Below are 24,701 nucleotides of genomic sequence, written 5' to 3'. Positions count from 1 at the left end.
CTAGGCAGGATATTCCAAATTTTGTATTATGACTTAAATGGTGAGGATTTTGTTAGTTATAACGCCATCATCAGTTTTACTTTTTAGTAATGTTATAAGTGATATAAAATAATAATATATAAGTAATAAGTAGGTACCTAATTTTAAGTTCAAACTTAAAATCTCCACACACTGCAGCGGTGGCATAAAATTCTATTGTCTTGGCTTTACCATCACGGTGAGCGGTGAACTGTCTCCTCAGCAATTTACCGCCACCGCTGCAGTGTGTGGGGACCATTAAGCAGGCGTGTATCCAGGATTATTTGAGATTCACGTTTTAATTTAATGTTTTATATAGCATGTGGGGTGGGGATAATTACACACTCGATTGCAGTCACTAATCTTTAAATTAATTTTTTATACCAAACAGCAAATAAGTTCGAAGTCCTGAAGTGGAGAAGGCATAACGAAACAATTTCCTCCTTTTATTTTGTCTGCCCAAACATTTTTTTTATATTCATATTAGCATAATAATGTAATAACATATAATTTGTACATTTTATACCTATATATTATGGTATTAAAACATATTTAAGTTAAGAATTTCTTTAGAAAAATACCCTTGTTTTTTAAAAATGATCTTTGCCCCTTTCCTCCTTTAGAAAAATATATGTGGATACCCATGAATTCTGAATCATATAGTACATATATTTTTTTTCATAAATACAGCTGATGGGGGTCGTTTCAACATCTAAAACACTCCCCTGCCTATGCCACTGGACTTAGGTAGCTGATAGGGCATTTCAAATAAGTGCATACAAATAGATATATCTTTATTTTTAACGTATTAAACAACTGGTTTTCCCATCTAAACTGGCAGCTGTTTCATTAGACATATAATCATTTATTGGATAGTTAAACACCATATAAGACATTGAGTTAATACATAAATTAACAACAAAATGTATAGTCGTAAAGATAAATGCTGAAGTTCAACACTATACTCTGTCCAGTAAGAGAACCTGTTGATTCTACACATTCCCATTAGACACCTATCCAGTTCCGCTATGAAAGAGTGTCACGTGGGGATGCACAGAAGTACAGATTTTTGTCAAGGCACAACAATGTATTCTATCACTGGACAAAGTATAAGTTGGTTCAAGGTGACATACGTTCTGTGGGGTAATTGATTATAAATGTAAGATATCGGAATGAAAAATAGAGAAAGATTCCTTGCAGGATGTGAAGGATCATATGAAGGCGTCCGTGCAAAAACCGGAAAACTCCATTTTTTTTTTATCAAAATTGGGTTTTAATTGAATTTGATAAAGCAAAAAATTAGTTTATCGGTACAAGAACGAGACAAATCCAACAACTAGCATAGGAAATATAACGTATTTGGAGCTGTCATGTTTTTTTTCTGTCGAAGAACAAGGTAACTCCGGAGCTATCTGGTTATTGCCATGTTGTCTACACTGCATAATATTATCTTTATTAATATATAGTTAATTTATATGCATTTAGTCTATTATAAGTTTAGGAGATTTCATTTTTCAGAACGGCTTATTACATAACTTGATACAAAACCCACCCAAAACATAAGTGCAACTGCCATAGGGCTGCATTTATGGCTGCTAAAATATGGTACTTATACGTTTAATTTTAGAATTTTGTACTTTAGTGCCTTCTATTTTTGGAATCATTCATGTTCATTTTATTAGTTTCTACCTGTATATTTTTGTACCACAATTTTTAAAATATAACTTTCTTTAAATGCTAAGAACAAAGATATTGCAGTTAAAATATTATTAGTTACATTATTTAGTATGTCATATTGATTGCATATTATGTTTCCTATTTTATTTTTGTTGTAATAAAATCATAATATAGAATACATTATAATACAATCAGATAATACTGCAACTATCATCATCGTATATCATCTAGAAAAAAAAAGATTGTAAGTGTTCAATTTTGTATTTAGTGAAATTAGAAAAAACTTTGTCTCAAAATAGATTTTAGAATATTTATATATAAATACTATGTTTGAATATTACTTATGTTAGTTTTTTTTGTGTCTGAGAAAATGTCAAGTAGAAAAACGAATAAAAATGCAATAATTGTTGTTGTTTTATACATATCGTTGCTGGACTCTTAAACTTTAAAACTTTTTGACTCAATTAAATTATCTCAACAATTAAGAACTACAACTTTTGAACACTCCTAATTATATTTAAAAATGTATTGACATCTAATGATGACAAGCTGGTATAGTTAAATTTTTCCTAATTAAATAATTACAAAATTACAAAATTATTCAACTATACAATTTTATTGAATCAAACAACTAAGTAAATAATTATGGCAATGAAATGCAAACTATTTTATTTGTGGACAATTCAAAAAAAAATATAATTGTTACGTTTCATTATCATGACTAAAGTTGAAATATTTTTAGTATTAACTACTACACAATGTTTGAATCGCGATAAATTAGACAATAGACATGACCTGTGGAAAATAGATTATAAACTAAGTTTGGATCATGATTCATGAATCACCATGGTTGTTGGTTTTTAAAAAATGACAGTTTGAATAAAAGTCCATTTTGTAAAATATGGTAAGCTGCTCCAAGCGCCCAACTTATATCGTGTCCGTCAATAGTATTCAATAACTAAACATCAAATTCAAAATTAGATTAGATTATTTGAATATTTACATGGATAAAAATAAAGTTATGACTTACAGAGACTGAAGTTTCGACTGGTAAACCAAAACCTTGTTCCAATAATACAGAAATATATGTTAAATCAAGGCATTTAAATGGACGTAGCTCATAATAACTTGTTTGAGAACATTCTGGAAAAAATCAATTTATTATAAAAATTATCAATATTATTACTAATTAAAATAGATTACCTCTCTCTGCTGCTTCATAAAACGATTTTATGGTAACGTCTCCTCCTTCTTCGCCTAAAAACTACAATATTAGCCATAAATCAAATAGAAACAGTAATGTACAAATTACAATATTATGTTCATGTTTAAAGTCTTAATACATACTGACAAGACCAGCATCTTGAGCTCTTTCATAAAAGTACGAAAATGCTACTATTTTCTGGTTGAGCAAATCTTTGGGTTTGTCAGTGTACACGGTTTTAATCACAGCTTCAATGATACTCTTACATAGCAAGTAATCAACAGCTGAACCTTTTTTTGATGGGGCTCCACTAAAATGAAAATTTATAATATGGTAATAATGAGGGCTCGGAATTAAATGTCCTAAAAATATCAAAATATGCATTTATGACATAAAAACTCTAAAAAAAAATACGTGCACCACCAAAACAATCTTATCATCCGATACGATAGATGAACCACAGATTATATGATTTCATATAATCTGTGGATGAACTATTTTTATAATTGGTAACCTACTGGTTGGGCATGTGTGATGACTGATGACATTGGGATAAATTAGTGAATCATATTATTTAAAAACCACATTACCTAATGTTGTATTAATACAAACATATGTGTACTTATGCATTTATTATCTATATATATAAAAATGGAGACAAAAAATTCGAAATTGCATCAGTTGAGAACGGCTGGGCCGATTTTGTTAAAATTTTTTTTTAATGATAGAGAATGTAATATTTTTTTATATAATTTATATTTTTTTCTGCTAGATGGCGCCACCGGTGTAACTCAGTTGTTGTCTCTTAATGTCTAACTCACATCAGTTAGGTCCATAATTTATGCTATAAACCCGCTCCCCTACATTCTCTATCATTTAAAAAAATTTTTATCAAAATCGGCCCAGCCGTTCTCAACCTATGCAATTTCGAATTTTTGGTCTCCATTTTTATATATATAGAAGATATAAAAAAAATAATAATAATATATAATATAAATAATAATACAAATATCGATAATAGCAGTGCTTGAAATCGTTAATATCGTTAAAAATCGAAAAAAAATAATATATTTTTATATTCCGGTTGATATACATTTTTTATTTTAGACACTCATAACTCTAGAGTAAACAAATATAATAGTTGGCATATTATTCATTTTATTTTGAAACATTATCGTTTTATGTTATCTAAGAAATTTTTCAATCAAAAACGACTATTGTTTTTTGGAGAGAACTTTTATGCTTGAATCATTGCCTCCTATGAGAAGAACAGACATTGGACGGTGTACACGTAATGCAAGAAACATTAATGTGCTTTTTTGTGCTCATAATACACAGGCCAGCGCTGCACAAACGCCGCCTCAAATTCGACAACATGTTAATATAAGAAGAAGAAGTTCAGATGTAGCCTTGAATCGCGCTGCTTTCGAATACGATTCCGCATTCGCTTACAAAGATCTTTTGTGTGTTGATATCGGCTCATTATATATCGTATGCCAGCATTGCAAGGCATTGAAGTTTAGATTGGAAACCCCCGGCTTATGCTGCGCTCCAGTTTTAGCTCAACCACCAGAGCCATTGTATTCGTTTCTCTATGGAAATACAATCCAATCAAAACATTTCCTGGCGAATACACTAAAATATAACGGAAGTTTTCAAATGACGTCATTTGGAGCAGTAGTTATTGAACAACCAAGCTACAACCCGAGTTATAAGGTAGAGGCGTTTGTAATAATAACACATTTTTTTTTTTAATATTTTACACCATTTAAATATTCAGATTTAAGGACAAATTTACCATCGAGCAGGCGCTTTGTTACCACAACCAAACGAAGATCATATGTTCCTTCAGATATATTTCGTTGGTAATTCGGAAAATGAACTAGAACAGCGGTGTGCAATTTTTCCTGCCAATAAACGTGAAATAATCGGACAATTGCAAATTCTTCTGCATGAGCATAATCAATTGGTCAGAATGTTCAAGACCGCATTGGACACAATGCATTCTGACGACCACAAATTCATTATAAGAGCAGACAAAAGACCATCTGGAAGCCATGAAAGACAATACAATGCTCCCACTATCAATGAAGTCGCAGTGGTGATTGTTGGCGAAAATGTGGCATCACGCGATATTGTTCTTAAGCGTCGCGATGGTGGACAATTGCAGCGCGTGTACGAGACTCATCGGTCATATGATGCACTTCAATACCCGTTGATGTTCTGTAGAGGAGAGGATGGCTATCACTTAAATATTAAGATGGTCAACCCAATGACGGGTTTGTATACAGGTCATCATTTCTTTCTCATACTATAACTAAGTTTGAATTTATATTTCAGGAGAAGAAACGAATAAAAATGTCAGCTCAATGAATTTTTATGCATATCGATTGATGATTCGACAAGATGTTGACAATCATCTATTGAGATATCGCCGGTTGTTTCAAAAGTATTGCGTCGACATGTACGTCAAGGTCGAAACGGTGCGGCTCAGTTTCATTCGCTTCAATCAGTCAAAGTTACGATCAGACGAGTACATCCACTTGCGTGATGCCATCGCTACCGAAGGAGACGCGGCCAACATTGGTCGTTTGACTATTCTCCCGGCTACTATATTGGAAGCCCGCGACACATGCATGAATATGCCCAAGATGCAATGACGTACGTGCGGAATTACGGACGACCTGATTTGTTCATCACGTTTACTTGCAATCCGAAATGGCCCGAAATTACAAATCAGTTGCTGACAGGACAAACACTAAGTGATCGACATTGACTTGAGTATTCAAACAAAAGATCGTAGTACTCATGAATTACATCGTTAAGCAGAAGGTCTTTGAAGCAATTCGTTGTTGGATGTACTCGGTTGAATGGCAGAAGCGTGGTTTACCACATGCGCACATAATGCTTTGAATGTTTGACAAGGTCCGACCAGATCATATTGATTCGATCATTTCTGCCGAAATACCAGATCATCATAGCCGCATGTCATCCATCGAACCCGAATGCATTGTGGTAGAAATACAAGGAGGAGATGGTTAATGACATTTTGCACAGAGTTCGAACGACAAATTTTAATTTTGATATTGAAAGTAACGACGAGATGCGGAACGAAGCATTAGTTTTGATCGAAGACATGTGCGTGCTCATGTGCGGCAGTCTGTTGTCAACTTTGGGAATGCCAGCGCCAAATCGTTCGAGGCACGCTGCATTCAATCTTGAATTACAGCGGGAGAAAAACTATGATCTAGATGAGCAGGCTGAAAGAGTCCGAAAGAAATGTGCCGCTGTTGAATTCTGAGCAGAAGAATGTATACGATTCGCTGATGAAGATTGTTGATGATGGAACGGGAGGCATTTACTTTCTCGATGCTCCTGGAGGGACAGACAAAACGTTCGTCATTTCGTTGATTCTGGCAACAATTCGGTCAAGATCACAAATTGCGTTGGCTGTCGCATCCTCTGGCATTGCTGCCACATTGTTGGAAGGCGGTCGAACTGCACATTCAGCTTTGAAGCTGCCAATGAATCTTCTCATGGTTGACATGCCTACATGCACAACGACCAAGAATTCAGCGACAGCGAAATTGATGCGAGAATTCAAAATCATCATTTGGGATGAATACACGATGGCACATAAACTAGCTTTGGAGGCAGTTGACCGAACGATGAAAGATTTACGAGGTAATTCGAGACGATTTGGTGGGGCAATGATATTGCTCTCCGGAGATTTTCGTCAAACACTTCCCGTCATTCCGAAATCTACTGCTGCCGATGAAATTAATGCATGCCTGAAATCGTCGTTTTTGTGGCGGCATGTAAAGAAGTTGAAATTGACCACGAACATGAGAGTTGCGTTGCAAAACGACCCATCGGCTGCTGAATTCTCGAGACAACTGCTGGCGCTTGGTAATGGACACATTCCAATTGATGTTTTGACTGGATTAATATCGTTTCCGGCAAATTTTTGTGAGTTCACATCGTCAAAGGAAGAACTCATTACAAAAGTGTTCCCAAACATTGATGTCAATTATAACAATCTTGATTGGATGAGTGAACGGGCAATACTAGCAGCGAAGAATAAGGACGTCGATAGCTTGAATTTTACAATTCATACAATTCCGTTGACAGCACGACAGACGAAAACGAAGCGGTCAACTATCCGACAGAATTTTTGAACTTGCTTGATGTGCCCGGAACTCCACCGCATAATTTGCAGGTAAAAGTGGGATCGATCATAATTATGTTGCGGAATCCAAATCCAAATCAAAAAAAACTGTATTTAATATTACTGATGATATAAAATATCAGTTGTCATATGATAAAAGTAACATGAAAATAATCAATTATGTCTATGCTTTACCGTAATTATAATTATATAATTATATTTTACATTTATCACAAATCATTCTCTATAGTTTAACAATTAGAACTAACTTAAGTAATCATAGGTGTATTTTTTTTTCTTTTAAATAAAAATGTTTCCATCACAGATATTATCTGTGATTTCTATTTATAATCTTACTTAGTGTCCCTGTCAACTTGATGCATTTAAAGTTTACAATAATTACCAATTACCACTAACTCATACATCTATACCAAGTTTATTTTTTTTTTAATGTTCTATCAATAATAATTTTTAACTTACAGAGTTGTTTAAATGTTCAATATGTGTAGATTTTTCTTTCATAGTTTATATTGTAACTGTTATGACAATTGAAATTAAATATATAAAGTTGAACAATTTAAGTAAGAATCTGCTTTAAATTGATAAACTGTATGATATTACATATTATGCTTGAAGTTGGCATTTAGAAATAAATATGTTAGTATTTAATGTTATAATTTAAATAAATGTGGTTGAAGTTACACTATAATACATATTATACAATTATTACCAACTGTGTCAATACCGTACTTATATTTTCTTTTGCATATATTTTTTTCACATAATTTTTTCATCATTTAAACACAGTAATTAATTTCATTGACCGAATAGAAGACATTGAATCATTATGTTTGTTAATGGAGTTATATAATTATGATTCAAAAATGTTGAATGAAATTGATTTAAATGTGGAATGGAGCCAAATAAAGCCCAACTTTAGTGGCTGATGCTTACAACCACCCATCTTCTATACTCTGTTCAGGTTAAGATTAAACCGCTCGCTCGACCAAAACACGTTTTTTTTTGCGCATTCCAGACACCGGTGGGAGCGTATGCACGGCGGCTAGCGATGACTGTTGGCCAATCACACAATTCATAGTCATTGCATGGGAGTCAGGCACTGTTCGGCGGCTCAGTCTGCATGCGCGACGTGGTTCAATCTTAACCTGAACAGAGTATATATGCTATGAACCTACTCAAGGGGAGTGTATGTTCACAGTCAAACAGCTGTAGAATCATAGCTGAAGGCTTTAACATCAACTGCAGGTCTGAGGTCATAGTAATAGTTAACCAGCACTTTGAACACTGGTCACTGACCAGCATGCATACTGAATTCAACTATGATTGCCGGCTGTGTAGGCAGGATATTCCAAATTTTGTATGACTTAAATGGTGAGGATTTTGTTAGTTATAACGCCATCATCAGTTTTTTTTTAGTAATATTATAAGTGATATAAAATAATAATATATAAGTAATAAGTAGGTACCTAATTTTAAGTTCAGACTTAAAGTCCCCACACACTGCAGCGGAGGGGTTAAATTCTATCGTCTTGGCTTTACCATCGCGGTGAGCGGTGAAATGTCTTCTGCAGCAATTTACCGCCACTGCTGCAGTATGTGGGGACCTTTAAGCAGGCGTGTCTTTTAAGTTAAATAACCACGTCAGTGGTCTATAATCTGTAATTATTATAATTTTCCTACCGTAAAGATAAGGTCTGAATTGTCTTACTCCAAAAATAATCGCTAAACATTCTAATTCTGTCGTAGAATAATTCGCTTTCCCCGTGTTTAATGTTCTAGACGCGTAACTTATAGGTAAGTCCGAACCTATCTCTCCTTGTGATAAAATTGCACCTAGTGCTTTGCCGCTAGCTTCTGTTGTAAATATAAATTGTTTTGAAAAATCTGGGTATTGTAAGACTGGTTCCGAACAAAGTATTGATTTTAATTTATCGAAAGCTCCCTGACAGTTATCATCCCAATTGAATTTTACGTCCTTTTTTAGTAGTGCCGTCATTGGCCTCGCTATTGCGCTGTAATTTTTCTTTGAATCTCCGATAATAGCCACTAAAGCCTAGAAAACTTTTTATTTGTTTAACATTTTTAGGTGCTGGAAAGCCTAGAACGGCCGCGACTTCCACTTTGTCCGGGTGAATTCCGTTCTACGTAATTATATGTCCTAAGTACAAGCAACTTGTTTTTAGAAATTCGGATTTGTCAGGTTCTATTTTCAAATTATGGATACGTAATCGTTCGAATACATCGATTAATTTGTTATTATGGTCGCTCAAATTTTTCGCGTAAATTATTATATCGTGCAAGTACACAAGACATTTAATACCAATTAATCCCGATAATACGTTCGTCATAAGATTCTTTAACGTTGATGGAGCTGATGTTAAACCCATTACTAATCGTTTAAACTGATAGTGACCTTGTCCTGTTGAAAATGCTGTAAGTTCTCGCGAAGCTTTTGAAAGTTTTATTTGATGAAAGCCCGATTTGAGATCGATCACAGTAAAGAGTTGACTCTGACCTAGGTGATCTAGTATTTCCGTAATATTTGGTAAAGGGTGAAATTCGTTTAAAGTTACGTTATTAAGTGCCCTAAAATCCACGAACATTCTGAACTTTTCCTTGCATCGGCTTTTTTCCTAACTAATAAAAGTGATGCGTTAAATGGACTCATTGATTTTTCAATGATATCATTTTTTTCTATTTGTTTAATTTGTTTATCGATTTCGGACATTTGTGCGAAGGGAAGCCTAGATGTATGGCTTCTTATAAATTGGTTTCTGTCCCACTGGTAATCTGATTACGTGTTCCGATGTGTGTTATAGACTGTTCTGCGTTTATATGGTCGCCGCGTATTAAGTTTTTTATTTTGCTTACGCGATCTCCGCTGTTTTTTACTATTTTAATTTCGTTCGCGTATTCGATATCGCTGGCATAAGATATTTTATTAATTTGCCCTATGTTTACGTCCTGCGTTGTTTCTGATACGTTTACTACGGATATTATTATTCTCCCGTTGTGTACTGTATTAATGATATTGGCGCAATATACTGTAAAGTAATAGTTTTACGTACTCAATTCACGTGTTAGTGTATACGTATTATTCTACTCGCAGAGGCAGTTCTCCTTGAGTTGTTATGATCTCTTGGAGGCGTAACCTCATAGTTAGAAACCACATTCTATTTCGGCAAGTTAATCAAGGGGAGCGGCCAACAACAAGTTATCATTACGAGGCGATGGTTGCGAGAATAACAACTTATTGAACCAGCTACATCCACCTCAAGAACGCCCTTTTAACATTTTCAATGCCGGGAGTATGTTAGCGCTCGAGTCGTGTTATCTTACGCTGTCGCGATTGTGATATTATTTATCTTATATTATTTGTAAGTTAGTCGCGTATCGAAGTTTGTACCGAGCACAGCGAGCGGCTCCACAATTATTATTATATTATAAATAAAATTATACAGTCCAATAAGGTCTATGTTCTCTTTTTTAAAGGTCGTAGTCCTACATCATAACAACCGATGAAACTGGAGGGGAATCCTCTTGTACTTACACAAGACGATAAGTTAAGGAGGTTCCGGCGCCGTGACTTGGGAAAAGTTGTGCAAACAATCAAAAGGGTATTCCGGAATAAACCAAACTTGACCACACCATTGTTGGACCAATTATACAAAAGTATAAACCATCAGGGGGAGTCGACTTTGTCAACGGTATACCTACAGAACCTACCTAACCTCATAGTTAGAAACCAATTCTATTTTGGCAAGCTAATCAAGGGGAGCGGCCAACAACAAGTTATCATTACGAGGCGATGGTTGCGAGAATAACAACTTATTGAACCAGCTACATCCACCTCAAGGACGCCCTGTCCATGCGCAGGATCCATCAAAGGAACCGACATCATATATAGGAGTGCTGGGAACACAGTAAAGACAGATGTACCTGGACCAGCAACGCAGAAGCGACTTCACGCCACTAGCCATATACAGGACGACTACTACTACTACTATTACCACGACGATACTATACATTTCATTTTGTTTTAATAAAACATTACATTTATATATCTAATTTGACTACTTTTATTTTGAAATCATCTACATAGTGAATCCCTGAAGGAGCAGCACGTAACAATACGTCCGTGGCTAACTCCTGTTTATTTATCATAATAGGCTTATTTTCCATAGATTTTTCTGCTATAGGTATTTCTACTATTGTTTCTGATCTGGGTTTTAGTGTAAAGCATATTTCTTTTTCGTTCGAATCGTTATCGTTGTTTTTTGTTAGCGTATTATTTGCAATGTCTATTATAGCGTTATTATTTACTAAAAATGTGTGTCCTAAAATGCCGTCTCGCGGGACTGGAAATTTTGAATTTACTACAGTGAACTCAGTTTCGAATTCTCTTTTGTTTATAATTAATTTAATTGTAACGCGGCCTAATGTGGGAACTATTTTTTCGTTAATGCCTTTAAGATAAATTTTGTTTTGTTCATTAATTGGTGTGTCGCCACTTAATTTGTTAATTTTAATTAAATTTATGTCTGATCCAGTATCTAAGAGTAAGTATATTTTTTCTGTATTAAAGCTGGGTGATTCCGACATTATATGATTTTGTTCTAAAACTGAAACGATGTTGAAGCATCGCACAATGGCGTTTCTAAAATTTGGTCTACCAGGCGCACGCCACTGACGGCTGGTAGATTCGAGTTTAAATTATTGCCGATTCGGTCGTCGCGCTGTTTAGAAAAACATGTGGTTATTACGTGTCCTGACTTATTGCAATAGCTGCAGTGTAAAGGAACGTTGCCGCTTGTATTATGTGTCATAATATTGTCGTTCGGCTGTCCGCCATGTGTGTAGTTTCTTTGAGCTTGGCCCCCTTGTCGGCAGTTGCGCGCAATGTGATTATTTCGGCTACAGATGTAACATCCTGTGTTAGTCCCTGTCATGTTTTGAGTATTTCTTTGCATAGATTTAAAATTATTTCCGTAAGAATTTTGTCTACCATAGTCATTGTTTCTATTAACGTTATTATCGCGATTTAAATTTTGTTGGTTATTATATCCGTTGTTATTGCGATTGACGTATTGGTTATTATTACTACGCGCGAAATTATTATTGTTATACCAGTTATTATTTTGATTGTAATTATTATAATTATTTCTATTAAATCCTTGGTTACCCGCATTGTTATAGCCATTACTATTTCTATTGTAGTTATTTCTCCCTTGGTTGGATTCTGCCTATAATTCTGATGTCTAAAATTATTATTTTGAACTGAGTCTTGTCTTTCTATTTTTTCCTGTAACTTTTCTACCTGCAAGTTCACATTATGTTCGAGTTCTTCGTCTCTCGCGAAGACCATAGCTCGTTCTAACGACTCTGGACACCTAGCCTTTAAAGCGAGCTTTATGTGGTTCGGTAACCCGTTAATAAAAATAATTAATGCCTGGTGTTTAAGCTGTTTTCTATTGAGTTCGGCTTCTGTCTCTGTTAACCTTTCTGAACTAGCTATGCATAATTTATAATAAAGTTCTTCTATACGCCCCGCGAAGCTACGTCTTCGTTTTCCTTCATGCGCGCAAAATTTAACCCTATCGTTAGTGCTCTTTCTGACGCTTTATGTTCGAATGCCCCCTTTAAAATTGTTTTAATATTTTCCCAAGAGTTAGTCTCTCCATATTTGTAAGTTTCCAGCGCGGTACCTGATAATTTCGAATTAATAATTTTTATTAGTAAATTTTTATTTGATTTTTCTACGGCTTCGATTGCAATGTCGCACGCGTTAATAAATTCTGATACATTTTTGGCACCTGTACAGGTCGGTATAAGAGCTGTACACTTGTCTAAATCCATCTCGGATAAAATTTTACTTGTACGTTTTTTCCGAAATGTAGTTAATTCACTGTGTATAACACTCGGGTCGGTTCTTAGCCCTACCCTTCTATTTATTAATTCGGAGTTCGGAGATAGGCTCTTATTTCATGCCTCCCTTTCTTTAATCGATCTTAAATATGCGTTACTATCGAAAACTGGTGAAGTAGGTGGGTTATCAGTGCTACTTAGGTTATTCGATTGTTCAGAGACTTTACTATGTCCTACACCGGTAGTTTTTTCTACAATTTCTATGCTTTCCCCGTCGCTATTGCTACTTGGGCCCGCTTGAGCTCCTATTTCTCCTGTATTGTCGTCAATTATATCGTTTGACGTGTCTAATAAACTCCTTGAGTCTTTATTCATTAATATTTAAGAAAAAAAAGTTTTATATAATTTTATATCGCGTCTATAAATATTTGTTATAAAACGTATATGTCCTATTCCATTCTAATGCGTGTATACTTAACCTATTTTAATGAATTAATGAATTAATTATATTTTATTTCAATCTATCTTATAGCACCTATTTACTTAATATATATCATGCAACTAATATTTCTACGGTTAATTATCCCTAAAATAAAATATTCAACTGCTTATTCTACATAGGTAACTTTTACACCTTTACAATCTACAAAATTGTTGTGCCTAATATTCTAATAATCTCTTTGACTTATACTAATCTAACTACTTTTACGACTAAAATATAATTATTTAACGTAAAATAATTCTTATACTATTCTAATATAATGCGAGAATCTACTTTAATTCAAGCTTTACTCTAATGTTTTTTTTTTAATACTAAGGGACCCTAACCTAATAATTATTTCTTTTTTTACGTAAATAAAACTTCCATATATTCCCAATTAATCAAATTCTATCTATCATCAAATACTATTCATCATTATATATCCCAATTATTCAAAAACTATCTATATCACCATATTATTCTATTCATCATTATATATCTCAATTATTCAAAAAAACTATCTATATCATCAAGTTCTATTCATCATTATATTATATCTCAATTATTCAAAAAAAAACTACTATATCATCAAATTCTATATTTCAAATTCTATTCATCATTATATTATATCCCCCAAAAAAATATTCAACTATCAATTATCTTCGTTATATCTTTGGGCGCACTATTCAAAAAAAAATTCTCATTATATTTCAATATCAAAAACACGAAAGGACTTATCTTTTGCCTATAAAAATCTCAATTAATCAATTCTATTCATCATTATATTATTATAGAAGACAAGTTAATTTATACGGTTAGTTGTTATTCGAATTAACGACAATCACTGGTGTCTTAGGTAATAAGCGATTGCTCGAATATTCTCTAAGTCCGAAATCAGCGGCGTCATTTCTGGAAAGGGGGGGGGGGGGCAAAAGTTTTGACCCGCCCATAATTAAAAAAAAAACTGCTCGCTAACAATTACATTTTTATCTCAATACAAACAGCCTTCTTACATAGTTATATTTATATAAATACAAGTTGGTTATCTGAGATAACTGTGGTTACTCTAGGCATAAATAACACACATTTTTGAAAGATAACAATGACTAATTAATACATAGGTATATAAAATATAATATGTAGAGGGATACCCAATATTACCTATTAGTATTATGAGCAACTTGCTCCAGTTTAATTTTCTTCCTCTCCTTAGCCTTGGTTGCACCACCAAGAGATTTCTTCATTTTCAGTCAAAATCTTAATTTATCTTAATAAGTAGGTACCTAATTTTAAGTTCAGACTTAAAGTCCCCACACACTGCAACGGTGGCGTTAAATTCTATTGTCTTGGCTTAACCACCGCGGTGAGCGATGAAATGTCTCCTGCAGCAATTTACCGCCACCGCTGCAGTGTGTGGGGACCTGTAAGCAGGCGCGTAGCCAGCATTATTTGAGATTCGCGTTTTAATTTAATGTTTTATATAGCATGTGGGATGGGGGGATTACACACTCGATTGTAGTCACTAATCTTTATACTTATAATACCAAAAAGCAAATAAGTTCTGAAGTCCTGGAGTGGAGAAGGCATGACGAAACAATTTCCTCCATTTATTTTGTTTGCCCAAACATTTATTTTATATTTATATTAGCATAATAATGTAATAACATATAATTTGTACATTTTATAATTTATACCTATACATTATGGTATTAAAACATATTTAAGTTAAGAGTTTTCTTTAGAAAAATACCCTTGCAGTTTTTTAAAAATGATCTTTGCCCCTTTCCTCCTTTAGAAAAATATATGTGGATACCCATGAATTCTGAATCATATAGAACATATATTTTTTTTCATAAATACAGCTGATGGGGGTCGTTTCAACATCAAATTTCGTAAAGATAAATGCTGAAGTTCAACACTATACTCTGTCCAGTAAGAGAACCTGTTGATTCGACACATTCCCATTAGACACCTATCCAGTTCCGCTATGAAAGAGTGTCACGTGGGGATGCACAGATGTACAGATTTTTGTCAAGGCACAACAATGTATTCTATCACTGGACAAAGTATAAGTTGGTTCAAGGTGACATAGCATTCTGTGGGGTAATTGATTATAAATGTAAGATATCGGAATGAAAAATAGAGAAAGATTCCTTGCAGGATGTGAAGGATCATATGAAGGCGTCCGTGCAAAAACCGGAAAGCTCCATTTTTTTTTTATCAAAATTGGGTTTTAATTGAATTTGATAAAGCAAAAAATTAGTTAATCGGTACAAGAACGAGACAAATCCAACAACTAGCATAGGAAATATAACGTATTTGGAGCTGTCTTGTTTTTTTTCTGTCGAAGAACAAAGTAACTCCGGAGCTATCTGGTTATTGCCATGTTGTCTACACTGCATAATATTATCTTTATTAACATATAGTTAATTTATATGCATTTAGTCTATTATAAGTTTAGGAGATTTCATTTTTCAGAACGGCTTATTACATAACTTGATACAAAACCCACCCAAAACATAAGTGCAACTGCTGTAGGGCTGCATTTATGGCTGTTAAAATAAGGTATAAGTTTAATTTTAGAATTTAATTTAATTTAATTTTGTACTTAAGTGCCTTCTATTTTTGGAATTATTCATGTTCATTTTATTAGTTTTTACCTGTATATTTTTGTACCGCAATTTATAAATATAACTTTCTCTAAATGCTAAGAACAAAGATATTGCAGTTAAAATATTATGAGTTACATTATTTACTATGTCATATTGATTGCATATTATGTTTCCTATTTTATTTTTGTTGTAATAAAATCATAATATAGAATACATTATAATACAATCAGATAATACTGCAACTATCATCATCGTATATCATCTAGAAAAAAAAAGAAAGTGTTCAATTTTGTATTTAGTGAAATTAGAAAAAACTTTGTCTCAAAATAGATTTTAGAATATTTATATATAAATACTATGTTTGTATATTACTTATGTTAGTTTTTTTTGTGTCTGAGAAAATGTCAAGTAGAAAAACCAATAAAAATGCAATAATTGTTGTTGTTTTATACATATCTTTGTTGGACTCTTGAACTTTAAAACTTTTTGACTCAATTAAATTACCTCAACAATTATAAGAACTACAACTTTTGAACACTCCTAATTATATTTAAAAATGTATTGACATCTAATGATGACAAGCTGGTATAGTTTAATTTTTCCTAATTAAATAACTACAAAATTATTCAACTATATAATTTTATTGAATCAAACAATTAAGTAGATAATTATGGCAATGAAATGCAAACTATTTTATTTGTGGACAACTCACAAAAAAATTATAATTGTTACGTTTCATTATCATGACTAAAGTTGAAATATTTTTAGTCTACAATACAAGTATTTCAAATATAATAATTCGTTGGAATATAATATATAAATATAACAAATTTTTTTAATAATAAAAAAATTATAATTGTTACGTTTCATTATCATGACTAAAGTTGAAATATTTTTAGTCTACAATACAAGTATTTCAAATATAATAATTCGTTGGAATATAATATATAAATATAACAAATTTTTTTAATAATAAAAAATAAAAAATCGAAAACGCAACTAAATATTTGTGTGAATAGTTAGTATTAACTAGTACACAATGTTTGAATCGCGATAAATTAGACAATAGACATGACCTGTGGAAAATAGAATATAAACTAAGTTTTGATCATGAATCACCATGGTTGTTGGTTTTTAAAAAATGACAGTTTGAATTAAAGTCCATTTTGTAAAATATGGTAAGCTGCTCCAAGCGCCCAACTTATTTCATGTCCGTCAATTGTATTCAATAACTAAACATCAAATTCAAAATTAGATTAGATTATTTGAATATTTACATAGATAAAAAAAAAGTAAAGACTTACAGAGACTGAAGTTTCGACGGGTAAACCAAAACCTTGTTCCAATAATACAGAAATATATGTTAAATCAAGGCATTTAAATGGACGTAGCTCATTATAACTTGTTTGAGAACATTCTGGAAAAAATCAATTTATTATAAAAACTATCAATATTATTACTAATTAAAACAGATTACCTCTCTCTGCTGCTTCATAAAACGATTTTATGGTAACGTCTCCTCCTTCTTCGCCTAAAAATTACAATATTAGCCATAAATCAAATAGAAACAGTAATGTACAAATTACAATACTATGTTCATGTTTAAAGTCTTAATACATACTGACGAGACCAGCATCTTGAGCTCTATCATAAAAGTACGAAAATGCTACTATTTTCTGGTTGAGCAAATCTTTGGGTTTGTCAGTGTACACGGTTTTAATCACAGCTTCAATGATACTCTTACATAGCAAGTAATCAACAGCTAGACCTTTTTTTGATGGGGCCCCACTAAAATGAAACATTATAATATGGTAATAACTAGGGCTCGGATTTAAATGTCCTTAAAATATCAAAATATGCATTTATGACCTAAAAACTCTAAAAAAATACGTGCACCACCAAAACAATCTTATCATCCGATACGATAGATGAACCACAGATTATATGATTTCATATAAACTGTGGATGAACTATTTTTATAATTGGTAACCTACTGGTTAGGCATGTGTGATGACTGATGACATTAGGATAAATTTGTGAATCATATTATTTAAAAACCACATTACCTATATAATGTAGTATTAATACAAAAATATTTGTACTTATGCATTTATTATATGACCATATTTTTTCGTAATATTACTAGAAATATATAAAAACTATAATAATTATAGGTAATGCCTCAGACTGGTTAAAAGGGACAAAGAGTGCTACATTTAATAGACAAATAACAAACATTTTTGGCACACATTTATATTTTTATATTCCCAAGAGTGTTTACAATTTACATGGCGAGTATTTAGGTAAAAGGGGTGATGTATAAAAGGATATCACAGACAGTTTGCAAATGTAATGCCCTAAAACGGTTAAAAATGACTATAAACACCAAAAACCTCAAAAAATGAAAAAAAAATTTGTTGTTAGCATAATACCTATGTATTTTAACATTTGTAAAGCATCGTGTCAAACATTCCAGAAAAAATAAATGCAAATTCATTGAAATTTGTAATAATAACTAATACGTATAAAATTATATAGGCAAAAGTAATTAAAACTATGTCATATTTTAAAAATAAACAGCTTGCTTAAAAAAATTATTATTAGGTAATTCAAATTAAAACTTACGTTACATGGTAGGTATTTTGAGCAAATTTGTAAGGTGTCCCTTTGGCAGCTTCTTGAACACATGGACTAGTAACATTCAACAAGTCACCATCAACAGTAAACACACTCTTTCGAGCAGCCATCAATCCCAACCCTAAATAACTAAAATATATTTTTTTTATTGGTTTACATAATGTAATATTGGTTCAATTTTAATATACCTATGGCTATACAAGTTTACTTTTTCATTCATTATCGAATACTCTGTAATAAATTCTGGTAATTCTTTTATGATTTGTTTACTATTAGTAGGGATAAATGTGATCTGTATAGATCCACCGCCTAAATCAAGAGCAGCTACTGAATTTGTCAATTTACCATTCAAACGGTCTGAAAAATAAATAAACTTACAATAACAGCTTTATAAATAAATATATTTATAGGTATATGTGTATGAATATGTGTTTTACCGAGTAGAAAATTAACTGTAAACCATGAAAAGAGACCCTCGTCAATACCATCCATTATGGCTACTGAATTTTCATTTGTATAAAACGGATTGTGTTCAAATAATTGTACTACCTATGAAAAACACAATTATTGTTAAAACTAATTAAGCAGTTATTTTTCCAAAAAAAATACAAAATACTTCGTTGAGAAGACCGTCTGCTTTTTCTGTTGGTAATAATCTTAAACCTGCTGTTGCTCTCATTGCAAGTGGTGTACTTTTCCAATACCGTTCTGGCACAAAATTTTTAGCTTTGGCTAATAACTGATCAATTGATTCAGCACCCTAAAATACAAACATCACTTAATAAGCTTTAGACATTAATTTAAATTTATTAGTTCCAAAAAACAACATTTACTTTTTTCGGGTCATCGGCAAAATTAGACAAGCCTGGTTTAACTTGTACAAATAATTCATCTTCTAGCTCTAAAGAGCCACCTATAAAATAATAATAATAATTATTAAATATGAAGATAATAATATTTAGATTTCAAATGTTTTGCTTACTCGGTGTTTTTTTAAAAGCTAATGCTAAAACTCTTGAACCAGTACTTCCTGCATCGATAATTACAGCATATACAGGTTCTGATAATGGTTGCTTTTTAACAACTTTGTCTCCAAAATCTGATTTATATATAGTGTAATATGCTGGAATTTTTTTAATTTAATTAACTGACAGCAAATGATAATCAGAAAAAATAACATTATATAAATTATATTCAACTTACAGTATATTACCACGAAACCTATAGCAAATATACTATACAGTAAATATTTAGTTTGATTTACTTCAGGTTTTGTTTTATCATTTGTATAAGTATCATCTTCTTCAACAATCTGTGAAAAATGATTAAAACACAATGTTGATTAGTAGCGATTCCTATAAAATGTGTCAATATTGACAGGGTTTGAAGGTTTACGTTCTCACAATGTAAGCACAGCACATAGCTATGATACAAAATGTAAACTTACCATTTCTAATTTCAAATTAAAATAGTCAGTTCTTGAAATTATTTAATCTTTTCTTAAAAATGTTAGACAAATCAGTTTTAAAAAATAAAAAAAAAAATACATAGATACATGCACCAAAAAAAAATACAATCCCAACCTAACTAGTATTTTTTTACATGTATAAAATTATGTAACACCAAAAAAAACTGTATTTAATATTACTGATGATATAAAATATCAGTTATCATATGATAAAAGTAACAGAAAAATAATCAATTATGTCTATGCTTTACCGTAATTATAATTATATAATTATATTTTACATTTATCACAAATCATTCTCTATAGTTTAATACAATTAGAACTAACATAAGTAATCATAGGTGATTTTTTAAAACTTTTAAATAATTATGTTTCCATCACAGATATTATCTGTGATGGAAACATAATCTTACTTAGTATCCCTGTCAACTTGATGCATTTAAAGTTTAATTATTAAATTCTCATATGACCATATAAACAGTAGTTATAAATTATAAATTAAAGTTATTCTACAATTATTACCAATTACCACTAACTCATACATCTATACCAAGTTTTTTTTTTTTTTTAATGTTCTATCAATTATAATTTTTAACTTACAGAGTTGTTTAAATGTACAATATGTGTACATTTTTCTTTCATAGTTTATATTGTAATTGTTATGAGTTTATGACAATTGAAATTAAATATATAAAGTTGAATAATTTAAGTAAGAATGTGCTTTAAATTGATAAACTGTATGATATTACATATTATGCTTGAAGTTGGCATTTAGAAATAAATGTGTTAGTATTTAATGTTATAATTTAAATAAATGTGGTTGAAGTTACACTATAATACATATTATACAATTATTAGCAACTGTGTCAATACCGTGCCTATATTTTCTTTTGCATATATTTTATTTCACATATTTTTTTCATCATTTAAACACAGTAATTAATTCATTGACCGAATAGAAGACATTGATTCATTATGTTTGTTAATGGAGTTTTATTTTTATGATTAAAAAATGTTGAATGAAATTGATTTAAATGTGGAATGGACCCAAATAAGCCCAACTTTAGTGGCTGATGCTTACAACCACCCATCTTCTATACTCTGTTCAGGTTAAGATTAAACCGCTTTCTCGACCAAAACACGTTTTTTTCGCGCATTCCAGACACCGGTGGGAGGGTATGCACGGCGGCTAGCGATGACTGTCGGCCAATCATAGAATGCATAGTCATTGCATGGGAGTCAGGCACTGTTCAGCTTCAACACTATACTCTGTCCAGTAAGAGAACCTTTTGATTCTGCACATTCCCATTTGACATCTATCCAGTAACACTATGAAAAAGTGTCATGTGGGGATGCACAGAAGTACAGATTTTTGTCAGGGCACAATGTGTTCTATCTCTGGACAGAGTATAAGTTGAGTTGGTTCAATGTGACATAACATTCTGTGGGGTAATTGATTATAATTGTAAGATATCGAAATGAAAAATAGAGAAAGATTCCTTGCAGGGTGTGAGGGATCATTAAAATGTGATTGATGTTATAAAGATTATCATAATAATGTATGCATACCTAGTTATTCCATTATTCGTCCTTTTTGTTTTAAAACATATTTGAATATATTTAACAATTAATATGATGTATGATGTAGGTTAACTTGAAACCATGTTAAAATTCATTCAACATTAAAAATTAAATTTAAGATTTTTATTTCATAGCGACTAAAATAAATTATTACAACTTTAATGTTATAGGTGCAAATCCTTTTATACTTTTATACTATTATACACATTTTCTTAGTAGGTAATTATAAAATGTAAATATTAATTTTGTAAAAAAATAATTACCTAACTGTAGATAAGATATAATTTTTTTTATTGTTGAGATAAAATCATTTACATCTTAACTCTTAAGATACATTAATAGTTTTAATACATTAAGTTATTATGCAAAATTATAAATTATAAATGTTAAAATGTATAATAATTATTTGAGTTAAAAATTAAACAACTAACTTATGTAAGTTATAATTTATAAAATATAGGTATAGGTATATAGGTATAAATTATGTATGTCATACTTGGTGACCTTCTTCACTCAACACTGACCCTGAATTTTTAGTCAGTACCATTTAAAAACAGTCATTAGGTACCCATTACCTAGCACTTAGCAGTGGCAAATTAATAAAACTCCATCTTTTCCATTCAATTTAAACACATTGTCAATGTATTTTTACTGTAAAATATGTATATCAGATCAGAATAACATATAAAACGATTTAGGTAAGTGTAACTATTTCAGATTTTAAACTAGTATACCTAATTATAAAACAACTTTTATATTTTAAACACAATGGCCATAGTTTCTAAGGATTATCTAAATAAAAAATTAATAGATATATTGATTTAATTTTTTTCAATTTACAACATACTGATGACAAAAAAAAAATACCCAGTATTCTTCTGGAAGGTTCCCCTGGATTTTAGAGCCCTAATGTGTTAGCATCGATTTATTTATGTCATTACTCTTTAGACCGTACATTTTCAAATTTGGATTTAAAAAGTTAAATTAACTTATATAATATAAATACACCATATGGGTTGACTTGTCTGGCATGCTCAATTTCATTTTAACCTTTGACAATGAATTTAATAAAAATTCTAATTTTTTACAGTCTTAAGTCACTTAAATACCATATTTATAATACCGAGATTATACCATTCGAAGAGCTCAAAAATGTTTACTAAAAGAAGGACGATTCTCATTTAGAAAAAACTAAGTATAGTAATATTATAGTGTTCAAGTAAACTTAAAAACTCCAATAATTAAAGAGAAAAATTGGGTATGAGTAGATATGCTTGGTGAATCACCTTATATATTATATACTCTTTTTTTGAAAAATTTAATTGAGCTACAGAACACTATGACAATTATTATTACGATCATCGCATGATGTCGAAATAGACGTTATTAGAAAATCTATTCCACAAACCTTTTTAGTTTTCTTAGTGTGTCTTTCCATTTCAGTAAATCAAACACCAACTACCGAAGTCGACGAAACTCCGTGGATCGTATAGGTAATGTGGATAATATTTAAAAAACCTATGCAGGTATGTTAGGTTTAGCAGTAGACCACGATCGAAGGATAAGCTGAGACACGGTAAACCAACAGTAATATGGTGTTACCCGACCGTAGTACCAGTTCACTCGTCAAACACTGTTTAAAGAATACGGAAAACTTCTTTTTCCTATTGCCGAATACCGAGGCCGAGTAGGTAATGTTTATCTCATCGGCGTTATCATTTTTGAAAACACGGTAAATAATATATGTATATTGTATATGTATTTCTAATCGTGTCCCAACCTGCATATTGCATAATACATGATGAATCCACTGATAACAACTTGACTGCGACTCCGCCTTTTTTCCAACGCTTAAAAAATAGGCAACAACATTACGCATTATGACGTAGTCATATAACTCGTAAGTCGTAACACACTATACTTGCTGACTTTTAGGTAGGTATACGGCATGAGTAGGTACATGGCAGTAAGTATATTAGTTTATTATTTACAGCGTTTCGCAGTAGCTATTTAATTCAGTGTCATTGAAATTGGATTTTTATCGCACATCCGTCCAGCGTAATGGTAGGTAGTTTTTCACGAAGTCTAATATAGTATAGAACAGTGTTTGTTATTAATTAATTATTATACATTAATGTTTAAGCATTAGTGAGTAGGTATACATATATATATATATGTGTGTTTATTGATTACTGAAAATTACAATATTGCTGTGTAATGAAATAATGAAATAATTACCTGTTAACGGTGATAGTAATAAATAATAATGAACAAACAAAATTAATAAAGCTAAACAAAATACAGCTATACATTAAATCAAGTTTAAATTTTTATAAATTTCTTATTTTTCATTCGGGCAAATTTATCAACGTCATTGTTAGAATCCATTTTACTTGCTTTATCTTTCTGAATCTCTGTAACCATAACATCACTGAAAATACAAATCGGTCGGAAAAATATGGTCTCCAAAATATAAGGACCCTTTCACCCCAAAAAAACGGCGCCACTGTATAAAATGTCTATATTGTACACACAGTGAAACCTCAATAACACAAATCGGTGACAAAAATCCTAGTTAACTAGATCACTTCGTTGACCGTAAAGAAAAATTGTGATTGTCAACTCCTTTTGGGTCTCCTCGGTACAATGTGCGAACATTTGAATTGATGCATTATGCTTGCACCTGATCCACCCTATTAACCAATGGCAACCAAATAATGAATACCTATACTAATGAATTATTAATATTTATTTATTTCTCCTATAACCAATAGCATTCATCCATATACAAAAATTTTCACCGTAAATCTCAAAATTCCCGTTTGAGCCCCCCCTGAAAAATACTTTACGATCTATTCTCAGACCTACTGAATATACACACACAATTTCATAAAAATCGGTCAAGCCGTTATACAGAAGAGTGCGTCCACTTACAGTGACACGAGAATTTTATATATTAGATATAATGT

The 24,701-nt window shown here is 31.7% G+C and overlaps 1 protein-coding gene across 3 annotated transcripts; it reads right to left on the bottom strand.

Annotated features, from left to right (window-relative positions):
* Positions 1-2,521: 2,521 nt before the first annotated feature.
* LOC132945367 (ectonucleoside triphosphate diphosphohydrolase 5-like) lies at positions 2,522-23,429 on the bottom strand. Of its 3 annotated transcripts, none has more exons than XM_061015086.1 (12): positions 23,141-23,429; positions 19,887-19,995; positions 19,666-19,806; positions 19,517-19,596; positions 19,300-19,443; positions 19,121-19,232; positions 18,872-19,040; positions 18,672-18,812; positions 3,043-3,209; positions 2,899-2,952; positions 2,726-2,838; positions 2,522-2,653 (listed from the first exon to the last, which is right to left on the bottom strand). In XM_061015086.1, exons 1-12 carry the CDS (start codon positions 23,168-23,170, stop codon positions 2,537-2,539), a joined length of 1,377 nt encoding a protein of 458 aa, XP_060871069.1. In that variant the 5' UTR covers positions 23,171-23,429; the 3' UTR covers positions 2,522-2,536. The 3 variants fall into 3 exon arrangements, with proteins under 3 accessions (XP_060871069.1, XP_060871071.1, XP_060871070.1); XM_061015087.1 differs by lacking the exons at positions 2,522-2,653; positions 2,726-2,838; positions 2,899-2,952; positions 3,043-3,209 and adding exons at positions 16,669-17,278; positions 17,351-17,463; positions 17,524-17,577; positions 17,668-17,834 and having other exon boundaries at positions 23,141-23,423; XM_061015088.1 differs by lacking the exons at positions 2,522-2,653; positions 2,726-2,838 and having other exon boundaries at positions 2,899-2,959; positions 23,141-23,427.
* Between the last annotated feature and the right edge of the window lie 1,272 nt (positions 23,430-24,701).

The sequence above is a fragment of the Metopolophium dirhodum genome, chromosome 5 (genome assembly GCF_019925205.1).
Source record: "Metopolophium dirhodum isolate CAU chromosome 5, ASM1992520v1, whole genome shotgun sequence".
NCBI classification, from domain to species: Eukaryota; Metazoa; Arthropoda; class Insecta; order Hemiptera; family Aphididae; genus Metopolophium; species Metopolophium dirhodum.
This window is presented reverse-complemented; position numbering and strand designations above follow the sequence as displayed.